We start from the raw sequence: 27,745 nt of genomic DNA on the forward strand, positions 1-27,745 counted from the left end.
GAACATACCAAGATGGACATGTTGGGACTAGGTGATGGAGACTGTCCAGAGATTCCTGGGCCCTCCTGCCCCTGTCGAAGGCAGTGTCCTCTCAGTGTCCAGCTGTTGCTGTGTCAGCTGCAGCCCTCCACATGGTCCTGAGCTTTAGGGATGACCATGCTGATTCTGTGACTGGGGTGATGATGATTAAGTGACAAGGGCAGGTGATGCTGCCAGCAAAAGGAAGGGGGTGTTCTGACCTCGTAATGCTTTTCTAGAGGTGGAAGAGTGGTGGCCCCTGGAGAAATCTCATCATACCCATCTGTGGCTGTGTTTACGATGCAAAGGACAGGTTTCCTCCTGATCTGTGTATGGAGATTCTGAAAAGAGCACATAAGCAGGAGACTGAGAGCAGTGAGCTTTGGGGAGGAGAGGCCATCCACATCATGAGGACAGGGGTGTGTGGCTTGCTCAATATCGTGATCCGGGGCCTTGCACAGTGCCTGCATGTAAGAGGCGTGCAGTGAACTTGTGCTGAACAGATGACAGAATGACGTGTTCAACCGGCCGAGCTCCTGTCTGTGCACAGCTTTGCTTACTCAAGAACAAGGCCCCAAGATCCGTGATGCTGGGTATCTTGTCATTTTGCCAGGGGCCATATTTAAATACCGAGGATGCTGGCTGGCATGGGGAGGAGCCAGCTAGTAAGGGAGCCAAGCCCACCATCAGGCGTGTGCATCTCTGTTCACACGTGTCAGCTCTTGTGTAGTTGTACTGGGCTTTGTGGAATGGGGATTATTTTTACCAAGAACTCAGGAAACCTGCGTCCCTTTAAGGATCTTTTGTGTCCTTCTGCCTGAACTTTGTAAATGTAAAGACACCCCATGGAGTGTATGATGCTTTCATAGATAGCAGATGTCCAAGGAGGGGTCCTGATATTTTGAGTGCTGCTCTGGGCAGGCACCTTGCGTGGTGCTGGAGACTCCAGTAGTGAGATGGTTCAGAAGGAGCTGAGAAGCCGGCAGGGCAAGCGAACAAGTAGACCAGGCAGTGGGGTGAGGTGGCAAGGGGCCTTGTGAGGCATCTCACTGCGCTGTTCGGATTTTCCTCTGAGGCAGTGGGGCCAGAGAAGGCTGATTTGTTATTGTTGTTATTATTACTGTTGTCGTTGTTTTGATTATTTTCTGCGCAGGACTAGGATGGGGCTGACTTTGGCTTCAGGAGGCGCCCTCTTGTGGTCATGCGTGGGTGGGGGGCTGGGGGCAGGAGGGGCAGGGAGACAGTTTTAAGTCCGCCAGGCTGCAGGTGGTAGGGGTGGGGAGTGAGGGCGATGGGAAAGGACTCCAGAGGGAGTCTGTGGGGGTGGGTGGCAAAGTGAGTGGCGGGAGGGGAGGCCCGTGGCCGGCGTGTGCTCACCCGAGCTGGGGTTTTGTCCGGCAGACGCTGCGTCCATTCTCTTCTCTCCTCTTGGAGAAGCAGCTGGGTCTCCCATTGTGGGGACAAGTTCCCAGGCGACGGGCTCGGACCTGGTGTCAGTAAGGATCCCCCTCTCTCCCCTCCTCCCCCCGGTCCCTCCTGAGCTCATTGCGCTGCACACGGCCTCTGCGCCCGGCTCCAGGAAACAGAGTGCTTTGTGTCCACACGTCTGGAAAAGCACATCCACAGGACACCGTCACTTGCTGCATCTCCACGGAAAGCTGCCACTTGTTGAGCATCTGCTGTCTAGGAGTTTCGCAACGGTGAAAGATCTCCATTTCACAGATGGGGAGACTGAGGCCCAGAGAACTCAGATGACCCACCCCAGATCACAGACTGACCGACTGGGATTGGAATCCATGTCTGCCTGGCTTTTTTAACCATGTGACTGTGGGCAAGTTACTTACTGTGTTTGGCCCTCAGTTTCTCCATCCGCAAGATGGGGTAGTAACAGTTCCTGCATCACGGCGTCATTGGGAGGCTTGAATGAGATTGTCCTGTGATAATTGGGGCATGCTCAGTAACTGCTCGCTCTTATCCTGTCACGTTACCCGGAGAAGAGAAGGCGGGGAGCATGGCGGGAATCTTCACTCCCTGAAGGGCCCCTCTCTGTGGCAGGGGAGGGGACGTGTTGGGTGGCTTCCGAGTGCTGGAAGGAGCTGACAGCAGGGGTTGTAAGGAGGCCCTTTTTGTTTTGTTTCTTTTTGGCTTGAAATAAAGAAGTGCTTTCTAAAGCAGGGGCTGCCCTGGGGGAGCAGGTGTCCCCGTGGGGGCTTCCTGTCGCTGGAAAGACTTTCAGGAGAGGCTGGAAGGCCACGTGTGGGGACTGAGGAGGGGATTCCTGCGGAGGTGACAGGGAGGAGGTGACCTGTGGGGCCTCTGAGTCCAGGTTCCCAGGTGCTGTGGGACCTGCGCCCTGGGGCTCACCTTGTCTTGGTTCACGTTATTTGTTCATCACGCGGTGAAGAGCCCGTTTCTGAGTCACTTCACGGCCTTCCAAATACTGTTACACCTGTTGTCCCATTTGGTCCTGACCAGTGTGCCGGCCAGGTCACTGTACTCACTTGGCCAGTGGAGCCTGAGACTGGCCACCGAGCTTCCCCTGCCAGGGCCTGAGGTCTCTGCGCTGCCACCCTCCGGGGCCACCCTTAGGGCACAGCCTGTGCCCCCTTTTCTCCTCCACTTACCCCCTTTCCTTCCAGAACAATCAGCTTTTCAGCAAACCCCGTTGTGTGGCTTTTTAGTGTGTGCAGTGTGTGTGTCTCAGCCTCCATTTCCTCATCTCTAAATTGGGAGAACAAGCTTGGCCCTGCCTACCTGGGGTGGCTCAGCAGGGGTGAGGTAGGCCAAGGCGGGCCCTAGTGGATGATGGTCGATGGGGCTGACCTGCGGGTGGCTTGGGCAAGCTCTGACCCCCTCTGAGCCCGGTTTCCTCGGGAGAACAAGGATGATCCCGTCAGCCTGGGGCCTGTTGTGAATCCATCCACTCAGAGCCTGGCGACACCCTGCTTCCCTCTGCTGTTGCACACAGTAATCCTGAAGCAGCGGGCCTTCCAGAACCGCTGGAGACTCCAAGGAGCCTTCACAAGAGGCCAGGACCCCTCTGGAGATTCTGGTGTGCAGGCAGGAGAGGCCGGTCTGCACATCTCAGAAATGCTTTCCCTGGACACTTGGGGTTTTCCCATCGTTATTGGAACTGCTGGTCGTGTGTGTGTGTGCGTGCGTGTATGTAGTGTGTGGTGCGTGTGGTGTGTGTGTATGTGGCGTGTGTGGTGTTTGGTATACATGTGTGTATGTGATGTTTGTCTGTAGTGTGTGTGTGTGGTGTGGTGTGTACATGTCTTAGTCACCTTGGGTTGCTATAACAGAATTCCATAGACTGCGTAGCTTAAACAACACATTTATTTTTCGCAGTTTGGGATGTCAGAAGTCCAATATCAGGGTGCCGCCGTGGTCAGATCCTGGTGAGAGCCCTCTTCCTAGCTTGTGGACACCTGCCTTCTTGCTGAGTCCTCGCGAGGCATAGAGAGAACCATCATCTTTCTCGGGTCTCTTCCTATAAAGGCACTAATCCCATCGTGACGGCTCCATCCTCGTGACCTAATCACCTCCCAAACACTGGACATTAGGATTTCAACATATGAATTTTGGGGGGACACAAACATTCAGTCCATAGCAGTATGCGTGCGTGGTGTTTGGTGTGTGAGCGGTGTGTGTATGGTCTGTGTGTGCGCCTCTGTGTGGTGTATGTGTATGGTGTGTGCGTTGCGTGCATGCTTCTGTGTGATGTGTGTATGTGTGGTGTTTGTGCATGTGTGTGTGTGGTGTATGTAGAATGTAAATAGAACCCGCCCCCGTCACAAGAGAGACTCTCAGATGTTTGTTGGGTGCAAAATGAACAACCTGAGCTGGAGAAGGAAGTCAGCACCATGCCAGTCCCCGTGGAGGTAGAGTCACCGCTGGGAGAGTTGGCAACAAGGGGCCTGAGTCCCAGCTTGGTGGGAACATGTAGCCCTGTCTGCAGGGAGGGGCCCCAGCCCCTGGGATGGGAGGGTCCTAGGTGAGGGGTAAGCCAGCCCAGGTGGGGGCACCCCAGCTGCTGTCATGATGATGAATGACTTCATCAGCCCGGACATGGGAGCCTGTGGGAGCCGAGGGCGCCTCAGTGAGCTGGAGCGGGGCCCCTGGTGTCTGTGCAGGCTGGTGTCTGCCCCACAGCCTCTGCTGACTGCCTGGTAGGGTAGGGGGAGCGGTGAGCTGTCTCCTTGCCGGGCTGCCACGCCCTCTATGATCCCAGGCAGGCCTCTGACCTGTCTGGGCCTGAGTTTCCCCGTCTGTAAAATGAGTCTGTCCCCTGTGGCCATCCCAGTCCTGGCCTCATAGTTCTGGAGATGGACAGGAGAGGGTGGCCGAGAGTCATCCTGGTGAGGCTCGGGCTGCAGGGACACCCTAACCTTGCCTGTGGGGCCAAAGAGGGCTGCAAGAGGAGGTGTGGCCCCAGGCGAGTCCTCGGGATGGTTAGGATGGCCTGAGGCAGGGAGCCTGTCAGGCAGGATTCTCCGGGATCAGCAGTGGCACCAGCTCTGCCCCCACAGAGGGCCGTGTGCACGGCCTACTCCACTCTATGGGTGGAACATCCTGGGTGACGAGAGCACAGGGGGGCCCGGCCACGCAGAGGTTGGTGGCGGGGCTGGGACAAGTGACTGAGCCTCCTGCTCCTCGTCCTGGGTGCTCTCCACAGCACTTCACTCCCGAGCCCAGAATGTGTGTCAGGAAAACCTAACTCGGCTGACTTTATTTATTTGTCTTATGGAAGTTTTTTTGTTTCTTTTTTTAACTTCCACTAACTATTTTGCACCGACGTGAGTCTGGACAGCAAATACGTGGTTAATTTGCTGTAATCGGAGAATGAAGTCTTCTAAGAAAGATAATATTCTAGACCCCGCGGGCTTTTTCTTTTAAGTATTAAAGGAATTATTATTTTACTCATTTTTTTTTGATGGTGTGGTAGAAAATCTTTGCTTTCTGAAAAATCTTTGCTCTCTTTTAATTTTCCTGTGCGTTTGCTTTTTGAAAAACCCTGTCTTCCAGTTTGCTGTTTCCCTTCTGCTCTGGGCTGGGAGAGCAGACAGCTCCGTTCGCTAGCGTTGCGTGTAAATCATGAGACAGTGGGCTCTGAGTGAGGGGCTGGAGAGTTGCCTGCCATGTGGCATGCACTTGCTTGTTACTGATGTTAAATGCAGCATGGAAAGAGGCCGGGCCCGTTCAGACTCCAGCGCCGAGACGCCGATTATCTTAAGTCATTAAACAAAGTGCTGAGTTTGTCCCATGAGCTTTCCCCTGCATGCCCAGTGCATTTGTTTCCTGGGACTGCCATAAAGAATTCCCACAAACTGAGTGGCTTAAAACCACAGAAATTTATTCTCTCACAGTTCTGGAGACCAGAAGTCCAAAATCACGGTGTGGGCAGGCTGTGCTCGCTCTGGAGGCTCTAGGGGAGGATCCTTCGTGCCTCTTCCAGCTCCTGGGGGTTGTTGGTATTCTTGGCTCCTTTGGCTGTGGCTGCATCACTCCAATCCCTTCTCTCTCTTCACATGGCCTTCCCTTCTGTGTGTCTTCTCCTCTGTGTCTCTTATAAGGACACTTGTCATTGGATTTAAGGCCCACCCTAATCCAGGATGATCTCATCTTGAGATCTTTAACTTGATTACATCTGCAAAGACCCTTTTTCCAAATAAGGGCACATTCACAGGTTCCAGGGAATAGGATGTGAACGTATCTTTTGGGGGCCACCATTCAGCCCACTACAGTCATCATCAGCCAAAAGCCAACACGTGTTTCTGGGACCTGGTGCCCAACCACAGCTCTGGCCCTTGCCTCTCTTAGCCTGGTCTAGTGTCCTAAGCTTTCTGCTTGCTTCTAGAACCTTGTCACCAAGAAGCTTCGCTTTAATGAGGGAGGCAATTTTGCAGTGACCAGATGAGGCCTTGGGGCCCAGCGCGTCGGCTGATAGTGGTGGGTGGTGTCAGGTTGAGAGTGAACCGGGCCCAGGCAGAGTCTGGCATATAGTTCAAGCCCAGCGAATGCCCGCCCCCTGTGAGCAAGTCCTGTTGGCTCAACTGCCGGCACATCTCTCCCATCCACCTGTCTCTGGCCATCTCCCGGCCACCATCTCCTCCTCTGCATCTCTGCTTCAGCAGCCCGAATGCTCTGTAAAGACAGTAGCAGGCTGTTGCTCCCAGGAGCCAGGCCTTTGTGGGGGTCAGTGGCTGTGGGGCCTGATTGTGGGGCCGTGTGGTACTCTGAGCCTCTGGCTGGACCTGCCATGGGTGTGTCCCTGGCAGGAGGCCAGCTGCCTGGGGCCCACTGTGAGCCCCGAGTTTGACCTGGCCCAGCACTTTGGGTACCTTCCCCTCCTGCATCCTGTTCATCATTTATTGAGGCCCTGTCTGGCAGATGTTGAGGGTGGGGGTGGAGAGCAGTAGGCTTGGCGTTAGCTCCTTGGAATTTATTCATCCCAGAAAGACCGAGCTGGGACTTTGGGCTGAGCACAGAGTGAGGCAGACAAAGACAGAGGTCAAGGTCCTGCTCTTGAGGGGCTGACAGTCAGGTGGGGGCTGACAGATGAACAAACATAGAGGGCAACTCTCAGCCTGCGGTTGTGGGAGCTCAGAGGAGGTGCCCGACCAATATGGAGGGCATCAGGGGAGGCTTCCTGGAGGAGGCGAAATGGGAGTTGGCCATGAAAGAGGGTGGGAGATTGGCTTTCTCCATTGGGCAACCACAGTCACCGTGGCCTGCTGGGGAGTGTGCCAGAATGGAGTGTGAGGTGGGTGAGAGGTGGTGGTGCCGGCCATCGATGTGAGTCAGATGCCGTAGGGCCTCCACCCCTTCAGGGGTCGGGGCTTTCTTCAGAGCCTGAGCCTCTAATGGTTTCTAAGCAGGAGAGTCACAGCTCTGTGACATTGCCCCTTGGGGCCTTGGTTTCCTCATCTGTAAAGTGGAGAACGTGTGTGCTGAGGTTCTAATGAGAGGATGGCATGAATGTCCTTTTCCAGGGGGTGCTGTGGCCAGGAAAAGAAACTGGGCAATCCCCAGGCGTGGCCTGCCTTCTGGGTGTCTGGGCTGTCCTACTCCCGTCTGTCTCTGCCCCTTGGCCCTCCTGCTCTTGAAGGCCTGGCCAGGGGGCCTTGGAGTCCAGCTGGGCCAGGGGGTCTGGTAAAAATGCAGAGCCTGGGACTGGTGCCTAAGGCTTTCCCAGCCACTCTTCTCATGACCCTGTAGATGCTCCTGGGATGCGGCCTCCCCATGGGCTGGGCTTCCTCTCCCACCCCTGCCCCCAGCTGCAGCTGGGCTGCCATTGCAGGGCCTTGCTGAGGAGCAGTCTGGTCCCACCGCCTGCGTCCAGCCTGCTGTGCTGCCTTGGGCAGACGCTTTGCCTCCCTGAAGCCCAGGCTTCCTCACCTGCTGCCTCCCTCCTCCCTAGCATCTTCAGTGGCCGTGGGAGGGGCTTCTGGGGAAGGAAATGAGCCTTCAGGTTGTACTTGGGCACTGAGAAGCTGTGACACCATGGCCTCCAACGCTGCCCGGTCCTAGCACGTGTCACCTTGACCTTCATGGAGCCTGTTGGGAGGCTGGCATTACTCCTGATAACTTCAGCTTCATTTGGTTTGGTGAACATCTTCACTGGGCCAGGCACCCTGCCAAGCACTTCGGTTAATGGATCCCTGTGAAGTAGAGCCGCGGGTCCCACTGAGCACATGAGAAAACCGTGTTGTAGAGAACATCAGTGACTTGCCTGGAGCCACCCAGCCAGGGCCATGAGCTGGGACTCAACCCCAGGTCCGCCTTGCTCTGAAGGACAGCCCTTGGCTGGGGTGACAAGGCTGTCCTGCAGAACGGTCAGCTGTGTCCTGGGGGCGTGGCCGTGTCCTTTGCTCTCGGGAGCAGCTCCCTGCAGGCAGCCCCAGAGCGTCGGGTGGAGCTGGCGCCGCGTCCGCTTGTGCCCGGAGAGGTGGTCAGCCGCGAGGGCAGCCTGCCGGGCCGCTCCCGGCATGGGCCATTGCTCTCTCGTCAGCTTCTCTCTTGAATCCTTCCCAGCCAGATCCAGACGTTTTTCTGAAACTTGCTCCTCTTCCTTTAAGAAAAATGGTGTCATTTTTTCTGTAAAGCAGTAGTAGAAATAAAAATTTCGATTTCTCTGGAAGAGTACAAAGGAGAAAAGAGCTATCGCCTATCATGGCACCACTCAGGCAGTCACTGCTAACATTCGGGAGGCGTGGCTCTCTGGTCATCACCGCTGTGTCCCCAGGGCGCAGGGCCTGGCGCCTAGTAGGTGCTCAAAAAATCGTGTGACCCAGTGAAAAAAATGAACGAGTATATATTATATTTCAGAAAACTGAGATCACAGATTGTATTGTTCCTTGACTCTGCCCTTTCGCTCTGTGACATTCACCCTTCTCCGTGAGGAGTTTGCTGTCACGGCTGTGATGGCCTTTACTTAACCGTCCCTGTGGCTGAGCGTCGTGTTTTGGGGAAGAGCATCCGAGTGTTTACGCAGAGACCTGATCTCTGGTGAGCTCCTTACAGTGCATTCCGGGAAGTGGTGTCGTGGCGCCGCAGGATGGAAAAGGAGAACACCACCCCTTTTGGGGTGCTATGTCTGAGGGGTGCTTCCTGCTCACTGGGGTGCAGGGAGGTGCCCTGCAGGACCCAGGGCCGATTTCCCAAAACTGCCGCAGTTGTGAAAGCAGGTAGGTCCAGGAAGCGAGGTGTGAATTCTGGGTTACACGCTAATAAGTCAGATCAGAGCAGATGGAACTCATCCGTATCCGAAGACGGAATGGCCCTTTCTGGACTCGGTCAGCGGGAGTGTGGATCAAAACGCTGTTCTCTGCTGTTCAAGAAGGTGTAACTGGCCTCCATCGCTGCTCCCCCAGATTGCTAGTTCGGACGGACGTCCCAGTGCCCCCAGGGCTCGCAGGTCACTCTGGGCTTCTGTTCGCTGAAGGCCATTGAGTGTCTGCAGCTCGCCAGACAGGCTGGCACTGAAGAGACAGCCCAGCTCCCTGCGCCCATTTCCCCAGTCGGCTCCGCCTGGCCCCCAGCTCCCAGCCCACAAAGCGGCTCCTGCTGAGGCCACTGACCCCATGCCTCTGAATCCGCTGGCCAGTTTCCTGCCCTCATCTTGACCTCTCAGGAGCTGCCCCCTCTTGACTCCTTCCTTCTTCTAGAAGCACTTTCTTCTCTGGGCTTCCCTGGTTCTCTCCTTTCTTCTTCTATCCACATGCTTCTTGTTATGGTCTTCCTTGCTGGTTTAATCTTTTCTGCTCGACCTCCAAAGGCTGGCATTCCTCCACAATGGAATGTTCTCTTTTTCTCTGCATTCTCTGCCAAGGCCCAAGGTGATCTAACTGCAGCGCCACCGTTTACTAGCTGTGTGGCCTTTGGCAGCTTACTTAACCTCTCTGTGCCTCGATGTCCTCATCTCAAAGATGAGCCTGATAATTATAACTACCTCTCCAGGTGCTGCAAGGATTATATGCTCCCCAGGTCTCATCACAGGACTTGGCCCATAATAGGTGCTTCGTAACTGTTTTCTCTTGCCACCCACTCATTCACTCATTCAGCAAATGTTTATGGAGCGCCTCCTGCATGCTGGGCTCTGTTCCAGGCACAGGGGACACAGCGAGGAACAAAACAGACACAGGCTCTGCTTGCTTGGGACTCACATCCTAGTGTAGGCGAAGCAGACAAGAAGTCAGTAAATGTGTGGTTTGTCAAATGGAAAACAATGATAAGGCAGAGCGAGGGGGCAGGGGGCCCAGAGATGGGCTCACAGAGGCAGTGCAGCCTGGGTTTGGTTAGCGTAGTGCTCGGAGCTGGGAGTCTGGGTTTGGGCCTGGCTCTCTGCGTCCAGCTGTGCACCTTGTCCCGGTTAATACTGTTTCCTCTCTTTGGCTGTGAGCCCGTCGCCAGCACTCATCCTCTGTGTGCCTCGGTGTGCTCCTCTGTGACACTGGGCCCCATCACCTACCCTGTAGGGCGGTTGTGCTGATTAATGAGAGGGGACACAGGTGAAGCATCCAGCTAGCAGTGGTGCAGCTGTTACTCCAGGTGTTCTTTTAGGGCTTCGCCACCCTGTGGGCTGTGAGAGCAGCCTCACCAAATTGAAGGTCCGGGGGTCCCCCAGGGGAATGTGAGTGCTGGAGGGGCTATTAGCTTATCCGGGCACCCCCGTCGACCAGGCGACCAGCTCGGGCCCGGCCAGGCAGGGCGCTGTGCTTGGCTGTCCCCTCCTCCAGGCGCCTTCACTGCTCCCCGGGCTGGCTTAGGTGCCGCCACTGGGCGTGAAGCTAGCAGCTTGCAGTGGCCAGTGCTGTGCTAGTCTGGGGGTAGGGGAAGGAACCACTAACCTTGATGCAGTCTGAAAACCCATTTTTCAGAGTGCAGTCCTCAGACCCTGCTCCAGAATCACCTGGGTGGGCGGATGGAACATCCAGATCCCCTGGCCCCCCATACTGCTTCAAGCTTCGGGCTCTGTGCTCCCCCAGAGACCTGCCTTTTGGAACAAAGACCCTGAATGACTGAGGCTCCCTGACGTTTGCAGGCCATAGTCTATGGGTTGCTTAGGTGGTATAGTCTCATCTTGATGAGAGCAGGACTGGACCGGATGGAGCTACTCAGGGTGTGGTCACCTGGAAACATCACCTGGGAGTTCGTGAGAAATGCAAATCAGATTCTCTGGGGGTGGGCCCAGGACTCTGGCCTTAACAAGCCAGAGTGATTCTGACATGGCTCCAGTCTGAGAAGCGCTAGGTCAGTGTTGTGAAAGGCGGGGCATCCTCGGGGTGAGGCAGGTGCCTGGCCTGGGGAGGGAGGCCTGGCTGCCGTTGTGTTTGAGTGCCCCAGGCAAGGGGGACTCCAGCCCCTCTCCCTCTCTCTCTCTCTCTGCTAACCCGGCTTCCCTCCTGCCCCAGGATCCCAAGTGATGGTGGTTTACGCGGAGGACCAGCTGAGCCCAGCGCGACTGGTTAGCACGGCGGAGCTGGTAGCGGCCCCTGCTGGCTGGAAGGCGTGAACGCGGGTTCTCGGCGTCTCAACCCGAGAGGAAGCATGTCTAAGAAAGGCCGGAGCAAGGGCGAGAAGCCCGAGATGGAGACGGACGCGGTGCAAATGGCCAATGAGGAGCTGCGGGCCAAGTTGACCAGCATTCAGATTGAGTTCCAGCAGGAAAAGAGCAAGGTGCGAGGGGCGTGGGGCTCTCTGCTCAACAGAGGGGTGGGCTGGGAGTTCCTGGGTGGGCTGGGAGTTCTCGGGTGGACAGTATTACCCCTGAGGTAGGTGTGGAGGGCGTGTTCCCAGGCTGGGGTGGGGGTGGGCACTCCACTTCTCTGAGCCTCAGCTTTCCCCTCATTAAAATGGGTATAACAATGGGTATAACATCAGTGGTACAGAGACTGCCTGTGTGCGAATCCTGGCCCCGCCGTGTCTCACTGTGACCTTGGACCAGCTACTTAACTCTCTGAGCCATGGTTCCCCTCACCTGCAAGATGGGGGCATAATAGTACCACGCAATGGGCCTGTGGTCAGGAGTTAGGACAGAAATGTACGTAAAGAGTTTGGAACGAGGCTGGCTCTGTGATGGCAGCAGCTTTGCTCTCGCAGGGCAGGTATGAGCCGATCAGTACCATGCCTGGTTGCGTGCTGGGCATACTGTAGGCGTCCAATTAAAGTGCAGCCGTGATGGGCAGCGCATCACAGTGGGAGGAGCCCAGGCTTCCTAATCATGCAGATCTGGCTTCAAGACCTTGGACAAGTGACATGAAGTCTCGGAACCTCTCTTTTCTCATTTGAAACGTGGCGTCATAATAACTGCCCCGTTGAAGGTTGTCGTAAAGATCCAGTGTAATGTAACAATAAAAAGCCTGTCGGTGTGTGGTGCCCGGGCACTGCCACAGTCCTTTTTGTTGGTTGTTGGTTCTGACCTGTATGGTTTGAAGGCAAAGCAGGCTGCAGGGGGACGGTGGTGGGGTGGGGTGGGTTCTGCGAGCCCAGAGAGGAGGCGCCATCCTTGTGAGAAGAGCAAGGGGATGGAGATTTGGGCTTGCTCCCGCTGGCCTGAGCTGAGGGTCTGGCCTGGTTTGGGGGGAGGTTATGCCCCAAGCCCTGAAGGCATCCTCCGGCCTCGCCCGCCCGCCCGCCCGCAGCACATGGAGGGATGGGAGGGCCTGCGGGGGGAATTGCAGCAGGTGTCTTGTTGAGAGCTGGGACTCAGCAGCAGCTGGAGTGCTTCTGGGTGGGGTCCAGCTCCCGGGTGGGGACGGGGCTGGGGCTTGGGCCCTCAGTGACACCAGCTCAGGACACAGAGTCCCTGACGTGGGGCGATGAAGGCCGGGCTCCTGGAGCTTGCAGACAGACGTGCCCTCTCCCTCCCCTCCCCAGACACTCAGGATTCTAGGGCTGGTGCAGCTGACCTCTTCTAATACGGTTGTTGCTGATGCTGGCCTGTCCGCACCCTGCCCAGCTCAGGTGGGATTCGCCAGCCGGGATCCCTCAGGCTGGCAGCGGCACCGCTGGGCTGGCCAGCAAGTAGCGACAGCAGCTGTGGTTGTGGGGGAAGCCACACAGCCAAGGTCATTCTGCCAGGGCTCCATCCCACCTCCACCGCCTAACTCACCTTGAGGCAAGCCATGTAATGGCCCCGTGCCTCAGTTTCCCCATCTGTTAAACGGGGACCTCTGATGTGTGTGCCTCTCTGGGTTGTTTGAGGAATGAGGGAGACAGTAGCATACAGGGCTTAGATGCCTCCTGTTGCACGCAGTCACTCAGTAGTTGGCTGACATTTATTGTGTGTCTACTACGCAGGCCACACCAGGTGCCCGAGAGGGCCTCCTGACCATGGCTGTGACCTGTGAGGTCAATGTGGCTTTCCCTACTTTATGCGTGAGCAAACCGAGGGTTGAGGAGGAGAGGTGACTTGCCCAGATGTAGGAGCTTGCTGGGGCTGCCATCACACAGACTGGGGCCTTAGACAGCAGAAATGTGTTCTCTCACAGCCCTGGAGGCTGGAAGTCTGGGATCAAGGTGTGGGCAGGTTGGTTTCTCCTGAGGTCTCTCTCCTTGGCTTGTAGACGGCCATCCTCTCCCTGTGTCCTCACATGATCGTCCCTCTGAGCGTGTCTGTGTCCTAATCTCCTCTTCTTATACGGGCACCAGTGAGATTGGATCAGGGCCCATTGTAGTGACCTCATTTTAACTCAATGACCTCTTTAAAGACCATGTCTCCAACTACAGTCACATTCTGATGTCCTGGGGGTTAGGACTTCCACGTAGGAATTTGGGGGGGACAAGATTCAGCCCATAACAGCAGGTCAGCACAGTGGCAGGTGGTGGCACTGGGTGGGAAGCCAGGCCTGTGGGAACCCCACCTGTGCTTCCCCCGTCACCAGGCCGCCTCCCTGCCTCCACATGCACGCTCCCTGGCTGCCCATTTTCTCAGTCCAGCCACCCTCGTGGCCCTTCTGGAGGGCTTTACCCATGTCACCACAGGGAGAATTTCTGTTCTCAGAGAATTCAGCAATGTGCTTATTGGCTGGTATGAAAAACATAAATGTAAACTTTACAGTTGCATTTAAATGTTATTTTTATATGCTCTCATGATAACTGTTGATGTCACATTTAAAGTGTCATTATTTTAGCAAAGGATCCCTTTTGAACACCATGGGATGAGGGAATGTGGTCAATGTATCTGTTGGTTCATTCGCTCACTCAGCCAGCCCCCTGCAGCTGTGCTCCGGGCCCGGGCTAAGTGATGGGCTGTTGGAAGTGACTCAGAAACAGCCCGCCTCAGGCAGGGGGGTGCACAGGCTCTCAGGGAGCTAGCAGTGTGGCAGTATACCTGGCATGTTGCATCGGAGACTTTAGGAAACCATACAGTGGTGAGAGGGGCCTAAGAAGGCTTCATGGCTGTTTGGAGCTGGCTCCTGAGGATTTTGCTAGTGGTGAGAAAGGGAACAGTGTTGACACAGTCCCAAGGGTGCAGCCACACCCGTGAGCATCCTGAGCAGCAGTCAGGGGTGCCAAGGCCACTGGGCCAAAGTTCCCGACTTGCTGAGGCCCATGGTCTGGGGTACAGGGGGGCAGAGAGGGCAGTGGTTAGCACACGGGCCAGAGTGGGGCTGTGAGGGTTCCAGCCACTGCCCACCACTCACCAGCTGGTGATTAATCCATTCTTGCAGCCTCCACGCTGGGCCGGGGACTAAACTGCCTACAGACCTGCCTCCAGGGCCTGCTGGCCTCAGGGGGTGGGGCTGGAGGGTTGAAATTTGAGTGTGATCTGTGTGGCGATGGAGAGAATCGTGCAGGGCTCTGGGAGCCCAGGGGACCCCGGACCCAGTCAGGGAAGGCTTCCTAGCCATACAGGAGAGTGCAGGGAAGGTGAAGGCACAGGGTCCCAGGCAGAGGGGACCTGCCTGGGGAAGGGCCAGTGCTCCCCAGCCCCATGGCTGCCGTTGCTGCCGATGTGTGGATGCTGTCATATATTATTTACAAACCGGCCAGGCCGATCATCCTTCTATTTTTTCCTTCGCTCAGTCCACAGATAGTTATTGAGCACCTGTTGTGTGCCATGCTGTATCGCAGAAGCTGCGATGGCGTGGAGATCCAGTCCCTCTCCTGGAGCTTGTATGTAATTGGGGCCGTCGGGAATGAACGCCAGGATATTAACATATGATGTTTATTCGGGAGTGAAAAGTGCTGATAAGAAGCAAAGCAGGAGAAGGGGATGGAGAAAAGCTGTGGTTGGAGTCGGGGTAGCTCTTTTGGGAGGGGGTCAGCAGCAGAGAGGCGCTGAGTGTGGGTGGAGGGCAGACTCTGCAGAGAGCTGGCCAGAGCTTTCCAGGCAGAGGGATCAACTCAAGTGAAGGCGGGGAGGTGGCAAGGTGTCAGCGTGTCCAAGGTGCAGCAGACAGCGTTGTGGCCTGAGCTGAGTGGTCAGGGATGAGGCAGGACAGCCACCAGCAAGGGTCAGTCCTCTTTCAGTTGGCTCCTGTGTCCCCTTGACATGTCCCATCATTGTGGGATTTATTTACAAGTTTATTCTCCAGCAGGCCCTTACTTTCTGGCACTCTAAGATGCTCCAGGCTCGTCTTGTATATTCACTGCCCCGCTCCTAGAACTAGCCATTTCTCCAAGGAGCCCTGGTTCCTTTCCTTGGAGAATGGCGTTGGAAACCAAGATCTGGGCACTGGGCGTGCTCGCGGTTGCTGGGGTTTCCTTGTTTCTAGGCCTCAGCTGACAGAGCAAGGGAATGTGTGTGTGTACTAACCCGTGTATGTACACGGATCTGTAAATAATTCTGAATGGAACATCTCTGTTAAGTGGAACGTGAGTTCTTACCAGTGTCCCCAGCACTGAGCCAGTACCGCCTGGAGCCTTCTGGCCTCCCGCCCCCACTGATCATGTCCTCCACGCCGGCAGTGAGCACCTGGCTCCCACCGTCCCCCATCCGCTTGCTTACTTGTTCAACACTCTACACGTACAGTGGTCTCAGAAGAGTTAGCCTGTGCCCCCTGGTTTGGAGGGCTTGAGCAATGGGAGGAAAAGATCTAAAGTGTGCTTTCAGAGGCTGTGCTGGCTGCTGAGGATGGAAGGGACGAGTACACAGGGGCAGAAGCAGCGCGATGATTGGTTGGAGGTGATTGCTAGTCTGCTGGAGGGCTGCTGCTGGGCGCCTGGACCAGGCTGGTCTCAGGGAGTGGGGAGAAGTGGTCCAGGCTGGAAATAGACACAGCGCTCATGGATCGATGAGGAGTGTGACGGGAGGAGACAGGTGGAGGCTGACTTCACTCTTCTAGTTGGAGCAGCGGGTGGTCCTGGCTCCCGAGAGTTCTCCACACCAGCCCCCTTCTGCCGAGGGTGTGTTCCCGGTCTCAGTCATTTTGCTCCTGCTGCATTTAGAGCCCAAAAACTGGGGAGCGGCTGGTATGGGCCCCGCTCTCCGGCTGTACCGCTGGACTTAGGGAGTAGCTTGGAGGCGTCTGGCGAGTAAAGTGCCGGGTCGCTTTTGTGGACCTGCTCAGCTCGATGGAGTAAGGAGGGGTGCCCTGTGCACCCTGGGGCCTGCCCCAGCATTGCTCTGCTACACTTGGGTCATGACGCCCGGGCTCGACCCTTGGCTCCTCTGGGCAGAGCCGGGGGGACCCAGCAGGGCCTTCTGCCCCAGCCCCATCCTCTGTTAGCATCCCCACCCTACACACGGGTGTCACCTGGCCTGTCCAGCTGGCCCCTCTGCCCCTCCTAGGGAGCAGGCCCGACCTCTCCCAGGCTGCCTTGCACACACCTCTGCTCACCCTGTCCTCATTCCTCCCTTCTTTTCTACCTGTGCTCAGTCACACGGGGCCTTGCTCACACAGATGTGCAAACTCAGGACTGCAGCCACAGACTCCCTGTATCCATCGTCGACTTTCAGCTCTCCTCCTCCCAACAGTCCTCCAGGGGCGGCTGCTGACATCCCTGCTTCCCAGGAGAGGAACAGGAAGCTCCAGGAGGTGGTACAGTCAGGGTTATGCAGAGAGGAACAGGACCAACATGTATAGAGAGAGAGAGAGGAGAGATTGATATATATAGTTAAGGAGTTGGCTCACATGATTACGGAGGCTGACAAATCTGAAATTTGTGGGGCAGGCAGGCTGGAAATCCTAGCAAGAGCTGATCTTGCAGTCTTGAGTCTGAAGGCAGTCTGGAGGCTGAATTCCTTCCTCATCGGGGAGCCTCAGTCTTTTCTCTTAAGGCCTTCAACTGATTGGATGAGGCCCACCCACATTATGGAGGGTCTACTGATTTACTGCTTTACTCAAGGTCTACTGATTTAAATGTTAATCCCATCTGAAAAAGCACCTTCACAGCAACACCTAGATTGGTGTTTGGTCAAATGACCTGGTACTGTGACTCTGCCAAGTTGACACGTAGCACTAACCATCTTGAGGTTCCATAATTTGCCAAGGGAAATGCACTCTTCGGTGCAGATTCAGGGTGTGACTGGTTCCCATCCTTCTGCCTCCCAATCACTGTCAACACTGACCCGGAAAGTCAGGACAGTGTTGCCTCCTAGACAGGACGATGCCTGGAGCGTTTAGTCCCTCGCTGGGGAAATCAGGTTACATATTTAACATCTGGCTTCCTAGTACTCAGTCCTTTACGAAGAGACTCCAGCTTCTTTTAGGAGAAGATTCCAGCCCTTGGGCGAGGTGGCCTGAGACTGACCGGTCCTTGTTTCAGTTCTGTGATGCGAGTGTTTGATATAAGGAGATGTTGATCTTGTGTCTTTGCCTGGTTGGTTTTATTTGCTTCTTTCCCTGCTCTTGTAAGTAAGGATTTATCAACACCCAGGCGACACTGTAAAACTCACCTAAAATTAATTTCAGCATGTTGGTGTGCTTTAGACAGTGTGGTCTGGGGAGTATGTTCCCGTCTTCCACGAAGCAGCTTGTCCATGAGAGACGATTTGTTCCGGTTCTTCGGAGACTGAGATTATTCAGAAAACAAATGGACTGTAAAGGGTTCCTGTGGATGTGTGTATTATGCGATATTTGAAATGAAAAGGCTGAATAAAGCATTTTGGAGTGTTTTAAGAAAATACTCCCTTGGCACATTTTACAAATCATGTTTTAAATTGTTTGCCGATTAGAGGAATACTCTCAGGCGGGTTGGCAGCCTGGCATCTGTGGGCCCCCGGCTCTGGGGCCAGGCGCCTGGGGTGAAGCCTAGCTCTGCCCTTTGGCAGCCCCTCAGCCCGGGCAGGTCACTGGAGCACCTCTGAGCCTCGCCTGCCTTGTGGTGAAACAGAGACTTACCTTGCTGGGGCTGTGAGAGGTTGATGTGGGGGATGCACTGGCCCCCCCGGGGCCAGGCGGGCCGCAGCTCCACCATGATGGCACCCCCTCCCCCTGCCGCTCTCTCCCTCCACCTGCTCCGTCTCCTCTAACTCCAGAGTCCAATGCATGGGCACTGGAGATGTATTTCTAGTTTAAAAGTTGTTCAGCTTTGGTGAGAGATGATTTCTGCCCGTGTGTCTTGTGACTGATAAATTGTCTTTCCTCGTGAATCTCTGAATTGGAGGGGACGTCAAAGCCTTGACTCTCCTCTCCAACGTCTTCAGATGTTTTTCTACCTCTGGGGAAAAGCTCAAGACAACAGTAGGAAGGATTCTGGGTGGGGCTGATGAGCATCAGGACTGTGGGGGTGGTGGGAGGGAAACTGGAGTGTGGGATCTGGGGAGGGTCTCGGGCCTGTCACACACGAAGGGGCGTGGGGAGGTGGTGTCAGCATGGCCCTTTCCCCCAGCCCTGGCCCTGGCCCTGACCGACTCTCTCCGCCGCAGGTGGGCAAACTGCGCGAGCGGCTGCAGGAGGCCAAGCTGGAGCGCGAGCAGGAGCAGCGGCGGCACACGGCCTACATCTCGGAGCTCAGGGCCAAGCTGCACGAGGAGAAGACCAAGGAGCTGCAGGCGCTGCGCGAGGTGCTCATCCGGCAGCACGAGCAGGAGGCGGCGCGCACGGCCAAGATCAAGGAGGGCGAGCTGCAGCGCCTGCAGGCCACGCTGACCGTGCTGCGCGATGGCGCGGCCGACAAGGTCAAGACGGCGCTGCTGGCCGAGGCGCGCGAGGAGGCGCGCAGGGCCTTCGACGGCGAGCGCCTGCGGCTGCAGCAGGAGATCCTGGAGCTCAAGGCGGCGCGCAAGCAGGCCGAGGAGGCGCTCAGCAACTGCATGCAGGCCGACAAGACCAAGGCGGCCGACCTGCGCGCCGCCTACCAGGCGCACCAGGACGAGGTGCACCGCATCAAGCGCGAGTGCGAGCGCGACATCCGCAGGCTGGTACGTGCCTCCCGCGCCCCTGCCCTGCTCCCGTGTGCGCACCGTTTTCTGCTCGCACACACTCTTGCCTGCACGCACGCATCCTTCCTTCCTGCTCCGGAGCAGTAAAGGCGGGGTATTAAGGTCCGGCTGTGCTCCAGGCATCGTTCTAGGCTGTGGGCTCCCAGCAGAGTCCCTGCCGTTCGAGGTGTGGAAGTAGGCTTTGGGCGCAGGTCTCTCCTCACCAGGTGTGTGAGCCTTGGTAGATCACCAAACCCTCAGAAGCACAAGTTTCTCATCTGTAAAATGAGGTGACGAGATAAGAGGCAGGGTTGTTGTAAGAAAGGACTGGGATAGCATATCAAAGCGCTGGGCATTTATTTATTTATTTAATTAATAGACCAGGAGAAGACTTACCCCTCCAGTAAGATGTGGTAAGTCTGGACAGGCCAGCCATCCTGTTGCTACAACTAGGGAAAAACATAAATTGTAAGCAGTCATAATCTTAAAGATTGGAGGGCTGTGGAAGCTGTGAGGTCTAGAAGAACTACAATTTCAGAGGGAAGGGGAAAGAGCCCTTTCCAGGCAAGCTGACGATTGCCAGCCACTTTCTTCCCTGGGGGCCATTTACTGACCCTGGGTGTGGGCTGGGGGTTGGGCTTCCCTGAGCAAAGAGACTCCACTGGGGGTTGGAGAGTGAGTGGGCGTTCTGGCGTCTCTCAGTGGCATGACAGCTGGGAAGCTAGAGGAGCCCCAAACGTAGGCCAGTTTGCCCCGTACACTCTTCCTTGAGCTCTGGGGTAATGTGGGAGGCCAGGGAGTGGGGATGGAAAGGCAGAGCGAAATCTCCAGAGCCACTGTACTTAGAGATAAAACTCGCTGCAGGGAGGGGGTGCAACACACAACCAGTCTGCCCCTCAAGACGTTTGCCAGACTGTGAACCTGTGTGGTGAGGAGGCCAAAGACCAAGTAAGCTAAGATATCAGGCTGGAGTCAGCAACAGCAACAGCAACAGGGGTGTTTCCTAGAGATACATCTCAATTGTGAGGACACAGTTAGATTGAACGTGAAAGGATGGAAAAAGATGCATCATCCAGACACTAACCAAAGGAAAGCTGGTCTGGAGGTATTAATGTCAAAGACGTGAAGGCAAGAAGTAATACTAAAGACAAGTGGGGACAGTTCTTAATAATAAAGGGGTCAAGTCAATAGGAATGCACTTAATAATGAAACTTTAAAATGTGTAAAAGGAAAACGTTATCAAAAGTAAAAGGAGACACAGATAAGTCCACAGTTGTAGTCAGGATAGCACACCCGTCTCAGCAAGTGGTGGAGCGTGTGGACACGAAATGGGTCAGGAGACACAAGGCCGGGACCACGCAGTTAGCCCACTGGAACTGAACTGACAGAATACAGTCTTTTAGCAGTGGCAGAACACTGTACTTTTCAAGGGGACACAACACACCTTTATCACAATAGACCACGTTTCAAAATTTGTGGGTGGCAATTAGATCAGTCCTTAAAGCAAAACAAATTTTAGACAGAAAGAAGAAACGCTGAAAATCAGACATCTTAGCTTCCATCTCAAGAAGAAAGAAAAGAACAGCAAATTCAACTCCAAGAAAATAGAATGAAGGAAATCATAGAGCAAGAATCTCTGAAGTAAAATCAATAAAGAATATCAACACATTCAAAAGTCAAAGTTGATAAATTGATAAACTGCTAGCAGTACTGATGAAGGGAAAAAGAGACTTTAAGTCCCCAATATAAAAAATGTAAAAGGAGAAATACTACAGCTCTTACAGATATTCAAATGACAATAAAAGTACATTATGAACGGCATATGCCAATAAACTTGAAACTTAGATGAAATGGGCATATTCCTTGAACAAGTACAACTTACCAAAATTGACACTACAAGAAATAGAAAATCTGAGTAGTCCTATAGCTACTAAAGAAATTGTGTCTTGGCTATTGTGAATAACGCTGCAATGAACACAGGGGTGCATGTATCTTTATGCATTGGTGTTTTCAAGTTCTTTGGATAAATACCCAGCAGTGGAATAGCTGGATCATATGGTAGTTCTATCCTTGATTTTTTAAGGAATCTCCATACTGTTTTCCATAGTGGCTGCACCAGTTTGCACTCCCACCAGCAGTGTGTGAGAGTTCCCTTCTCTCCACATCCTCTCCAACACATGTTGTTTCCTGTCTTGTTAATTATAGCCATTCTGACGGGCGTGAGGTGATATCTCATTGTAGTTTTGATTTGCATTTCCCTGATAGTTAATGATTTTGTACATCTTTTCATGTGTCTGTTGGCCATCTGTATATCTTCTTTGGAGAAATGTCTGTTCACGTCTTTTGCCCATTTTTTAATTGAGTTGTTAGTTTTTTTGTTGTTGAGATGCATGAGTTCTTTATATATTTTGGAGATTAACCCCTTATCAGATGTATGGTTTGCAAATATCTTCTCCCAATTGTGAGGGTATTATGCAAAGTGAAATAAGTCAGAGGGAGAAGGTCAAATACTATATGATTTCCTTCATTAAGTAGTAGATAATAACAACAATAAACAAACACATAGAGACAGAGATTGGATTGGTGGTTACCAGAGGGCAAGGGGGGAGGGAGGAGGGTGAAAGGGATAATTCGGCACATGTGTGTGGTGATGGGTTGTAATTAGTATTAGGGTGGTGAACATGATGTAATCTATGCAGAAATAGAAGTATAATGATGTACAACCTGAAATTTATACAATGTTATAAACCAATGTTACTGCAATAAACAACAAAAAAAAAAGAAATTAAGTCTTTAATTAATAATTTTCCCATGAAGAAAAGCCCAGACCCAGATGGCTTCACAGGTAAATTCTTCCAAATATTTAAGAAAGAAATAAAACTAATTCTACACAAACTCTTCCAGAAAATTGAGAAATAGGGAACATATTCTAACTCATTTTATGAAGCCAGCATAACTTTGATCCCAAAGCAATGATATTATAAGAAAAGAACATTTTTAGATTATCTGTTGTGGACATAGAGACGAGAGTATGTACTAAATAAGGTATTATCAAATCAAGTCCAGCAATATATAGAAAGACTAATAAACCATGACCAAGTTGGGTTTATTCTGGGAATACAAAGATTGGTTTACTGTTCTAAAATCAGTGAATGTAATTCAACTAGTCATGTAATAAAGGAGAAAAGCCCATGTAATCATCTTAATAGATGCAGAAAAAGCACTTGATAAAATTCAACTTCATGGGGCTGGCCTGGTGGCACAAGCAGTTAAGTGCACACGCTCTGCTGTGGCAGACTAGGGTTCGCTGGTTCAGATCCCGGGTGTGCACCGATGCACTGCTTGCCAAGCCATGCTGTGGCAGCGTCCCATATAAAGTAGAGGAAGATGGGCACGAATGTTAGCCCAGGGCCAATCTTCCTCAGCAAAAAAAAAAAAAAAAAAGGATTGGCAGATTTTAGCAGATCTCACAAAAACAAAACAAAAAAATTCAACTTCATGATATAAACTCTCAATAGAATGGAATTTCCCCTAATCTGATAAAGGGTTCCATCAGAAATCTACTAACAATCTATGTAATGATGAGATATTGAACATTTCCCACTGAATTCAAGGACAAAACGATGTCTACTAGCACCACTTCTGTTCAGCAAAGCGCTGGCTAATACCTCAAATACAAAAGACAATAAAAAGAAATAAAAGTTTTAAAGATTGGGAAAAAAGGGAAGGAAGACTGTCTTTATTTGTAGATGCTTTAATTGTGATGTGGAAAGTCCAAGAGACTCTACAAACTATTAGAATTAGTGAATTTGTCAGTCTCTAGATAGAAGGTAAATACACAACAATAAACTGTTTCTATACACTAGCAATGAACAATTGGAAAATGAAACTTTAAAAAACACCATTTACATATAGACCACCAAAAATTTCAAATACCTAGGAATAAATCTAATGAAAGTTATGTAAAATTTCTACTCTGAAAACTACAAAACACTGCTGAGAAAAAATAAAAGAGGCTTAAATGGAGAGAGATACCATTTTCATGAAGCAGAAGACCTGGTATGGATCTTAGTTCTTCCATAATTGATCTATAGATTCGATGCAGTCCCTATCAAAATCCCAACAGACTTTTTTTATAGACATTGGCAAGCAGATTCTAAATTTGATATATAAATTTAAAAGACCTGGAATCACAACTCTGAAGAAGAAAAAAATTGGAGGTCTCACACTGCTGTATAACAGAGCTTACTGCAAAGCTGCAACGATCAAGACATGCTGCAGGACGGGTGGCTAGGTCAGCAGAACAGAAGAGTCCAGAAACAGTACATATGTGGTCACTTGGTTTAGGGAAAAGATCCCACTGCAGTTCAGGAGGGAAAGGATGGTCTTTCAGTAAGCAGTGTTGAAGTAGTTGGATATCTGTAAGAAAACAAAACAAAACAGGAATATTCACCCCTGTGTCGTACCATCCACAAAGATGAATTCAAACTGGGGCGTAGAACTAAAGGTTAAAAAGTAAAACAGTGAAGCTATTAGAAGAAAACAGCAATATTTTCACGGTCTTAGGGCAGGTAAATATTTCTCAAGACGCAAATATACTGTTCATATAAATGCACTCTTCAGAAAAGGTTGTACATCAAACATTTAAAAAAAATTTTGTTTATCAAAGGCACTAATAAAAGAGAGAAAAGGCAAAGTACAGATTGGGAGAATATATTTTCAATACATAGCCTAAAGAACTTGTATCCAGATTATAAAAACTACTATAAAACAATAAGAAAAATAACAAAAAATGGGCAAAGTCTTGAAAGAGTACTTCAAAAAGAGAAAACTTAAATGAATAATAAACATATGAAAAGATGCTCAACCTATTGATCATCAGGGAAACACAAAATTACAACTAGATTCCATTTCACACCCACTAGAATGGCTATAATAAAAAACACAGACAATGACAAACGTTGGCAAGGATGTGGAGCACTGGAACCTCCAGACTGTGCTGGCGGGACTTGAAAATGGAGCGGCCAGTTGGGAAAATGATTTGGCAGTTTCTTAAAAGATAAATTTACCTACTGACCCAGCAGTTCCACTCCTAGGTATATACCCAAGAGAAATGAAAACACATGTCTACGTAAAGACTTGTGTGTGATCACAGCAGCAGAATTCATAATAGTGAAAATTAAGTGGAAACAACCCAAATGTCCATCAGTTGGTGAATGGATAAGGTGTGGTATATCCATATAATGGAATGCTATTCAGCAATAAAAAGGACTGGAAAAAAAAATGAAACCGTGATACTATAAACAACACCTGCAGTGATGAAATTGCTCTCAGTCAAAATGGCCCTAGCGAGAGGAGTTGTGGGCGGGACAGATCCCCCTCATTGAAGATTTGTTTACCTGAGTTCCAGCACTGGCCAAGGCACCAGGGCTATGGGGGAAAATGAGATGAAGTCCTGGACAGCAAAGAGCTGATAGTCAAGCAGGCAACAGGAGTGTGAACAAATTATTATGGTGTGGGGGATGGGTTCAGTGATAGGACCATGCAAGCCCAAAAGGCAGCAAAGAAGATGTGGAGACTCCAGTGTGTGGATCCAGGAGTCATTTCACAGAGAACGTGAGGTCTGAGCTGGGTTTGAAGGATGGGTAGGAGTTTGTCAGGTGACAGTAGGGCGTTCCGTGCAGAGGGGAAAGCACTGGAGGTAAGGAGCATGGTGTGATCATTTTTACCATAACTCTAAAATAGCCGTGGTGATGTTTGATACTTGGATTCCCAGTAAAATATGAAATGAAGATACAGTTGGACCTGCCATTGTCAAGTACTGGAGATTTTATTTTCTTCCATTTAACAAAAGTTTTAAAATTATGAAGTATTTCTGGCAAGAGTAGCTGAGATAATGAACAGCTGTGTACCCACCGCACAGTCGATGCATGGAAACTTCCCAGGTATAAGTGAGGCCTCCTGTCCGCTCCCAGCCTCCTGCCCACTGAATTTGGAGTGACTATTTCCACTTCTTATGCATGTAGCTACAAGCAGTATCCTGCCTTCCGATGACTTGTGGTCGAAGACACATTTCAAAGGGGGCTTGTCCCCCTGTGGACCACATCACGGTGTGCACAAAGGGCTTGGGTGACAGAATAATGAAGAAGGCATTTTGCTTATATTTTGTCTTTTCTTCCTATGGACTCTCAGAGCTGGCACAACACAAAATGTCCTCACAGTGGTCATTAAACTGCCCTCTGCAGAGCTCCTTGGAGCCCCGAAGGAATAGGGCAGGGCATGTGGCTGGGGGGAGGGGAGGACGCGTGGCAGAGCAGGGGCTCAGGTCCCTTAGCCCTGCCACTGCAGAGGGACTTTTCCGGTTCTATTGGTTTCTGTACACATTTCCATTTGCAGAAAGTGGTTCTTTGCCCACGGTCTCGTTTTGTGGAACAGGAAGCAGGTCTAGGGAAGGTGAGTGACTTCAAAGAGCAGAGAGTCCCTGTGCCCCAGTCTGGGCACTCACTCATGGACAGTACCAGGCTCCTCTGGGTGCCAGGCCCTGGGCTGGCTGAGATCCCACCACGCCTGGAACAGGCTTTTCAGGTGAGCGCGCTAGAGGGCAAGGGGTGGGATGCTAGGATGGCAGCACTGAGAGTGTTTCCTGGGGGCAGGAGCTTCTTTCTTCTTTTTCTTTTCCTTTTCGTTAGCGGTCACATTCATTCATTCCCTACCCTCAATATCTGAAAGACTTTGAGATTCCAAAGGCTCCAGAGGGTAGAGCTGTAAGCTTCCTGGGGAGGTAGTGAGTGCCCCAGTGTGGGGAGTGTGTAAGTAGAGGCTGGGGGCCCTCTGTGGGAGATGCTGCTGTAAGAGATTTAAGTACTGGAAGCGGAGTGACCAGGTGTCCTTTTGAAGTCCCCATCCAGCTGTCCAGCTCTAGACTGGCCACCCCTTCAGTGGCAGAACATCAGTTCACATCCTAACCATCCAGTACCAGGAATGGCAGAAGAGATGTGCTGATGGTAAATTTCTAATTTATAGAAAACCTAAGCACATACCAGTACTGAGTACTCAGAAGTATTCTCCAGTCTCTTTTCTCTTCCTGTGTGTATGTGTGTTTAGGGGAGATGTTATCCCATAGTGGGAAGAGAAGCCTTTAGAGGAAGTCTGCTCTGGGTGAGTCCAGACTCTCCCACTTGTTTGCTGTGTGACCCCAATAAAGTTGCTTACCATCTCTCAGCCTCTGGGGCCTCATCTATAAAATGGGGATAATTCCATATCTGCCCCAGGGTTGTGAGAATTAAGTGAACTAAAGCATCTAGTGGCAGCTCGTGGTTTCTGCAATAGGAGACCTGCAGAATATGTTCCCCTGGTACAGGAAAAACTTATATTTAAGGTAGATAAAATGGGGGAAAAAAGCCCAAGTATTTGCACAAGAGACTAAGCTTAATTTAAAATGTACAAAGGATTTGGTGTCTGTTTCCATTTCAGCAGCAAATAGAAATATCCCCAATTCAGGTATTCTCAGTGTGTGTGTGGTTTTTACTTAAAATGACCTGTGTAGGAGAATAGAGTGAAAGAACAAATCCCTGTTTCTCCCTTTATCCCCCTGTGATAAATGTCACTCCCAGGCAAGCCTGTTGCTCATGGCAACGTGCTTGGAAGGTGGGCTGCATTCCGTTTCTTTGTCAGCTGGATTGGATTAGAAATGCAGGAAGGCTCTCAGACTTCCGCTTACACCTTTAACATGCCGCCTAAGAAAAAAGCAATAGGAAAGGGCAGTGATGGTCAGCATGGGGTAGGAACCCGCCAGTTTCTGGATCACTCCTTAGACCTGTTAGGGTTAGATCTGGTTGCGTGTAACGGAAGACTCCCCCAGTACACAGGGGCTTAAATTCTGGAAGTTATTTCTCTCTCAGGTACAAAGTCTAGAAAGGGCCGCTGCGGGGCTCCACAGAGGAGGGAGGGACACAGGCCTCCCAGCTTTATCTACTCCGAAGGGACTCTGGGCTGTGGCCCTGACCCTCATGGTCCCTCAGTCCCGTGGAGCACCAGCCATCACATCTTCATCTCAGCCTGGCGGTAGCAGGGCAGAGGCAGCAGGGTGCGGGGTCCTCGTTTAAGAGCACTTTTCTTTTTGGAAGTTCCATACTCTTCGGCTTCCACCTCTTTGGTCAGAACACGCTCAGCCTCGCCCAGCTGCGAGAGGGGCTGGGAAACGTAGTCCTTCTGAGAGCACGGCAGCTCCCGCTAAACCCCGGGGCGCTACTGTTGGTTTCCTAGGGCCGCCGTAACAGACACCCGCAAACTCAGTGGCTTAAAACAACAGGACTTGATTCTCTCACGGTTCGGGAGGCTGGAAGTCTGAAAGCGAGGTGTCGGCAGGACCAGGCCCCCCCTGAGGGCTCCAGTGGGGAGCTGGTTCTTGCCTCTCCCAGCTCCTGGTGGTTGCCGGCAATCCCTGGTACTCCTCGGCTTGTAGCTGCATCGCTCCAGTCTCTGCCTCCACGTGGCCTTCTCCTCCCCTGTGTGTCTGTGTCTGGTCCTCTTCTCATAAGGACGCCAGTCAGTGGCTCTCGGGCCCACCCTAATCTGGTGTGATGTCATCTTAATTACATCTGCAAAGACTATTTCCAAATAAGATCACACTCTGACTTGCTGGATAGACATGAAACTTTGGGGTACAGTGTGCACTGACTACGGGTACCGAGGAGGAGAGTGAGAATGGCTGTTGGGATAGCAGCCTCTGCTGCATTCTTTGATTCCCCAAACTTTGCAGTGAAGTGGAGCTAACAAAATTATTCACAGATCTGTGGGCTCGTTTGGAGCTGGCTAAACTAAGGTTTTCATGGAGATGACGTCCTGGTGGATGTGACTGCTGAGAAGTGATTCGATTCTGTTGCTACAGGGCAGAGAGAGGGGATAGCCAGG

At 52.2% G+C, this 27,745-nt stretch overlaps 1 protein-coding gene across 1 annotated transcript in view; it reads left to right on the forward strand.

Annotated features, from left to right (window-relative positions):
• The window catches only part of JAKMIP1 (janus kinase and microtubule interacting protein 1), a 166,199-nt gene that overhangs the window by 77,579 nt on the left and 60,875 nt on the right, over positions 1 to 27,745 (forward strand). The window contains exons 2-3 of the mRNA XM_014788875.2: positions 10,935 to 11,199; positions 18,338 to 18,832. Coding sequence (XP_014644361.2) covers positions 11,071 to 11,199; positions 18,338 to 18,832 — 624 coding nt within the window. The 5' untranslated portion in view covers positions 10,935 to 11,070. The remainder of the gene's footprint in view (positions 1 to 10,934; positions 11,200 to 18,337; positions 18,833 to 27,745) is intronic.

This window comes from Ceratotherium simum, chromosome 8 (genome assembly GCF_057802395.1).
Source record: "Ceratotherium simum simum isolate JZ-2026a chromosome 8, ASM5780239v1, whole genome shotgun sequence".
Classification (NCBI taxonomy): domain Eukaryota; kingdom Metazoa; phylum Chordata; class Mammalia; order Perissodactyla; family Rhinocerotidae; genus Ceratotherium; species Ceratotherium simum.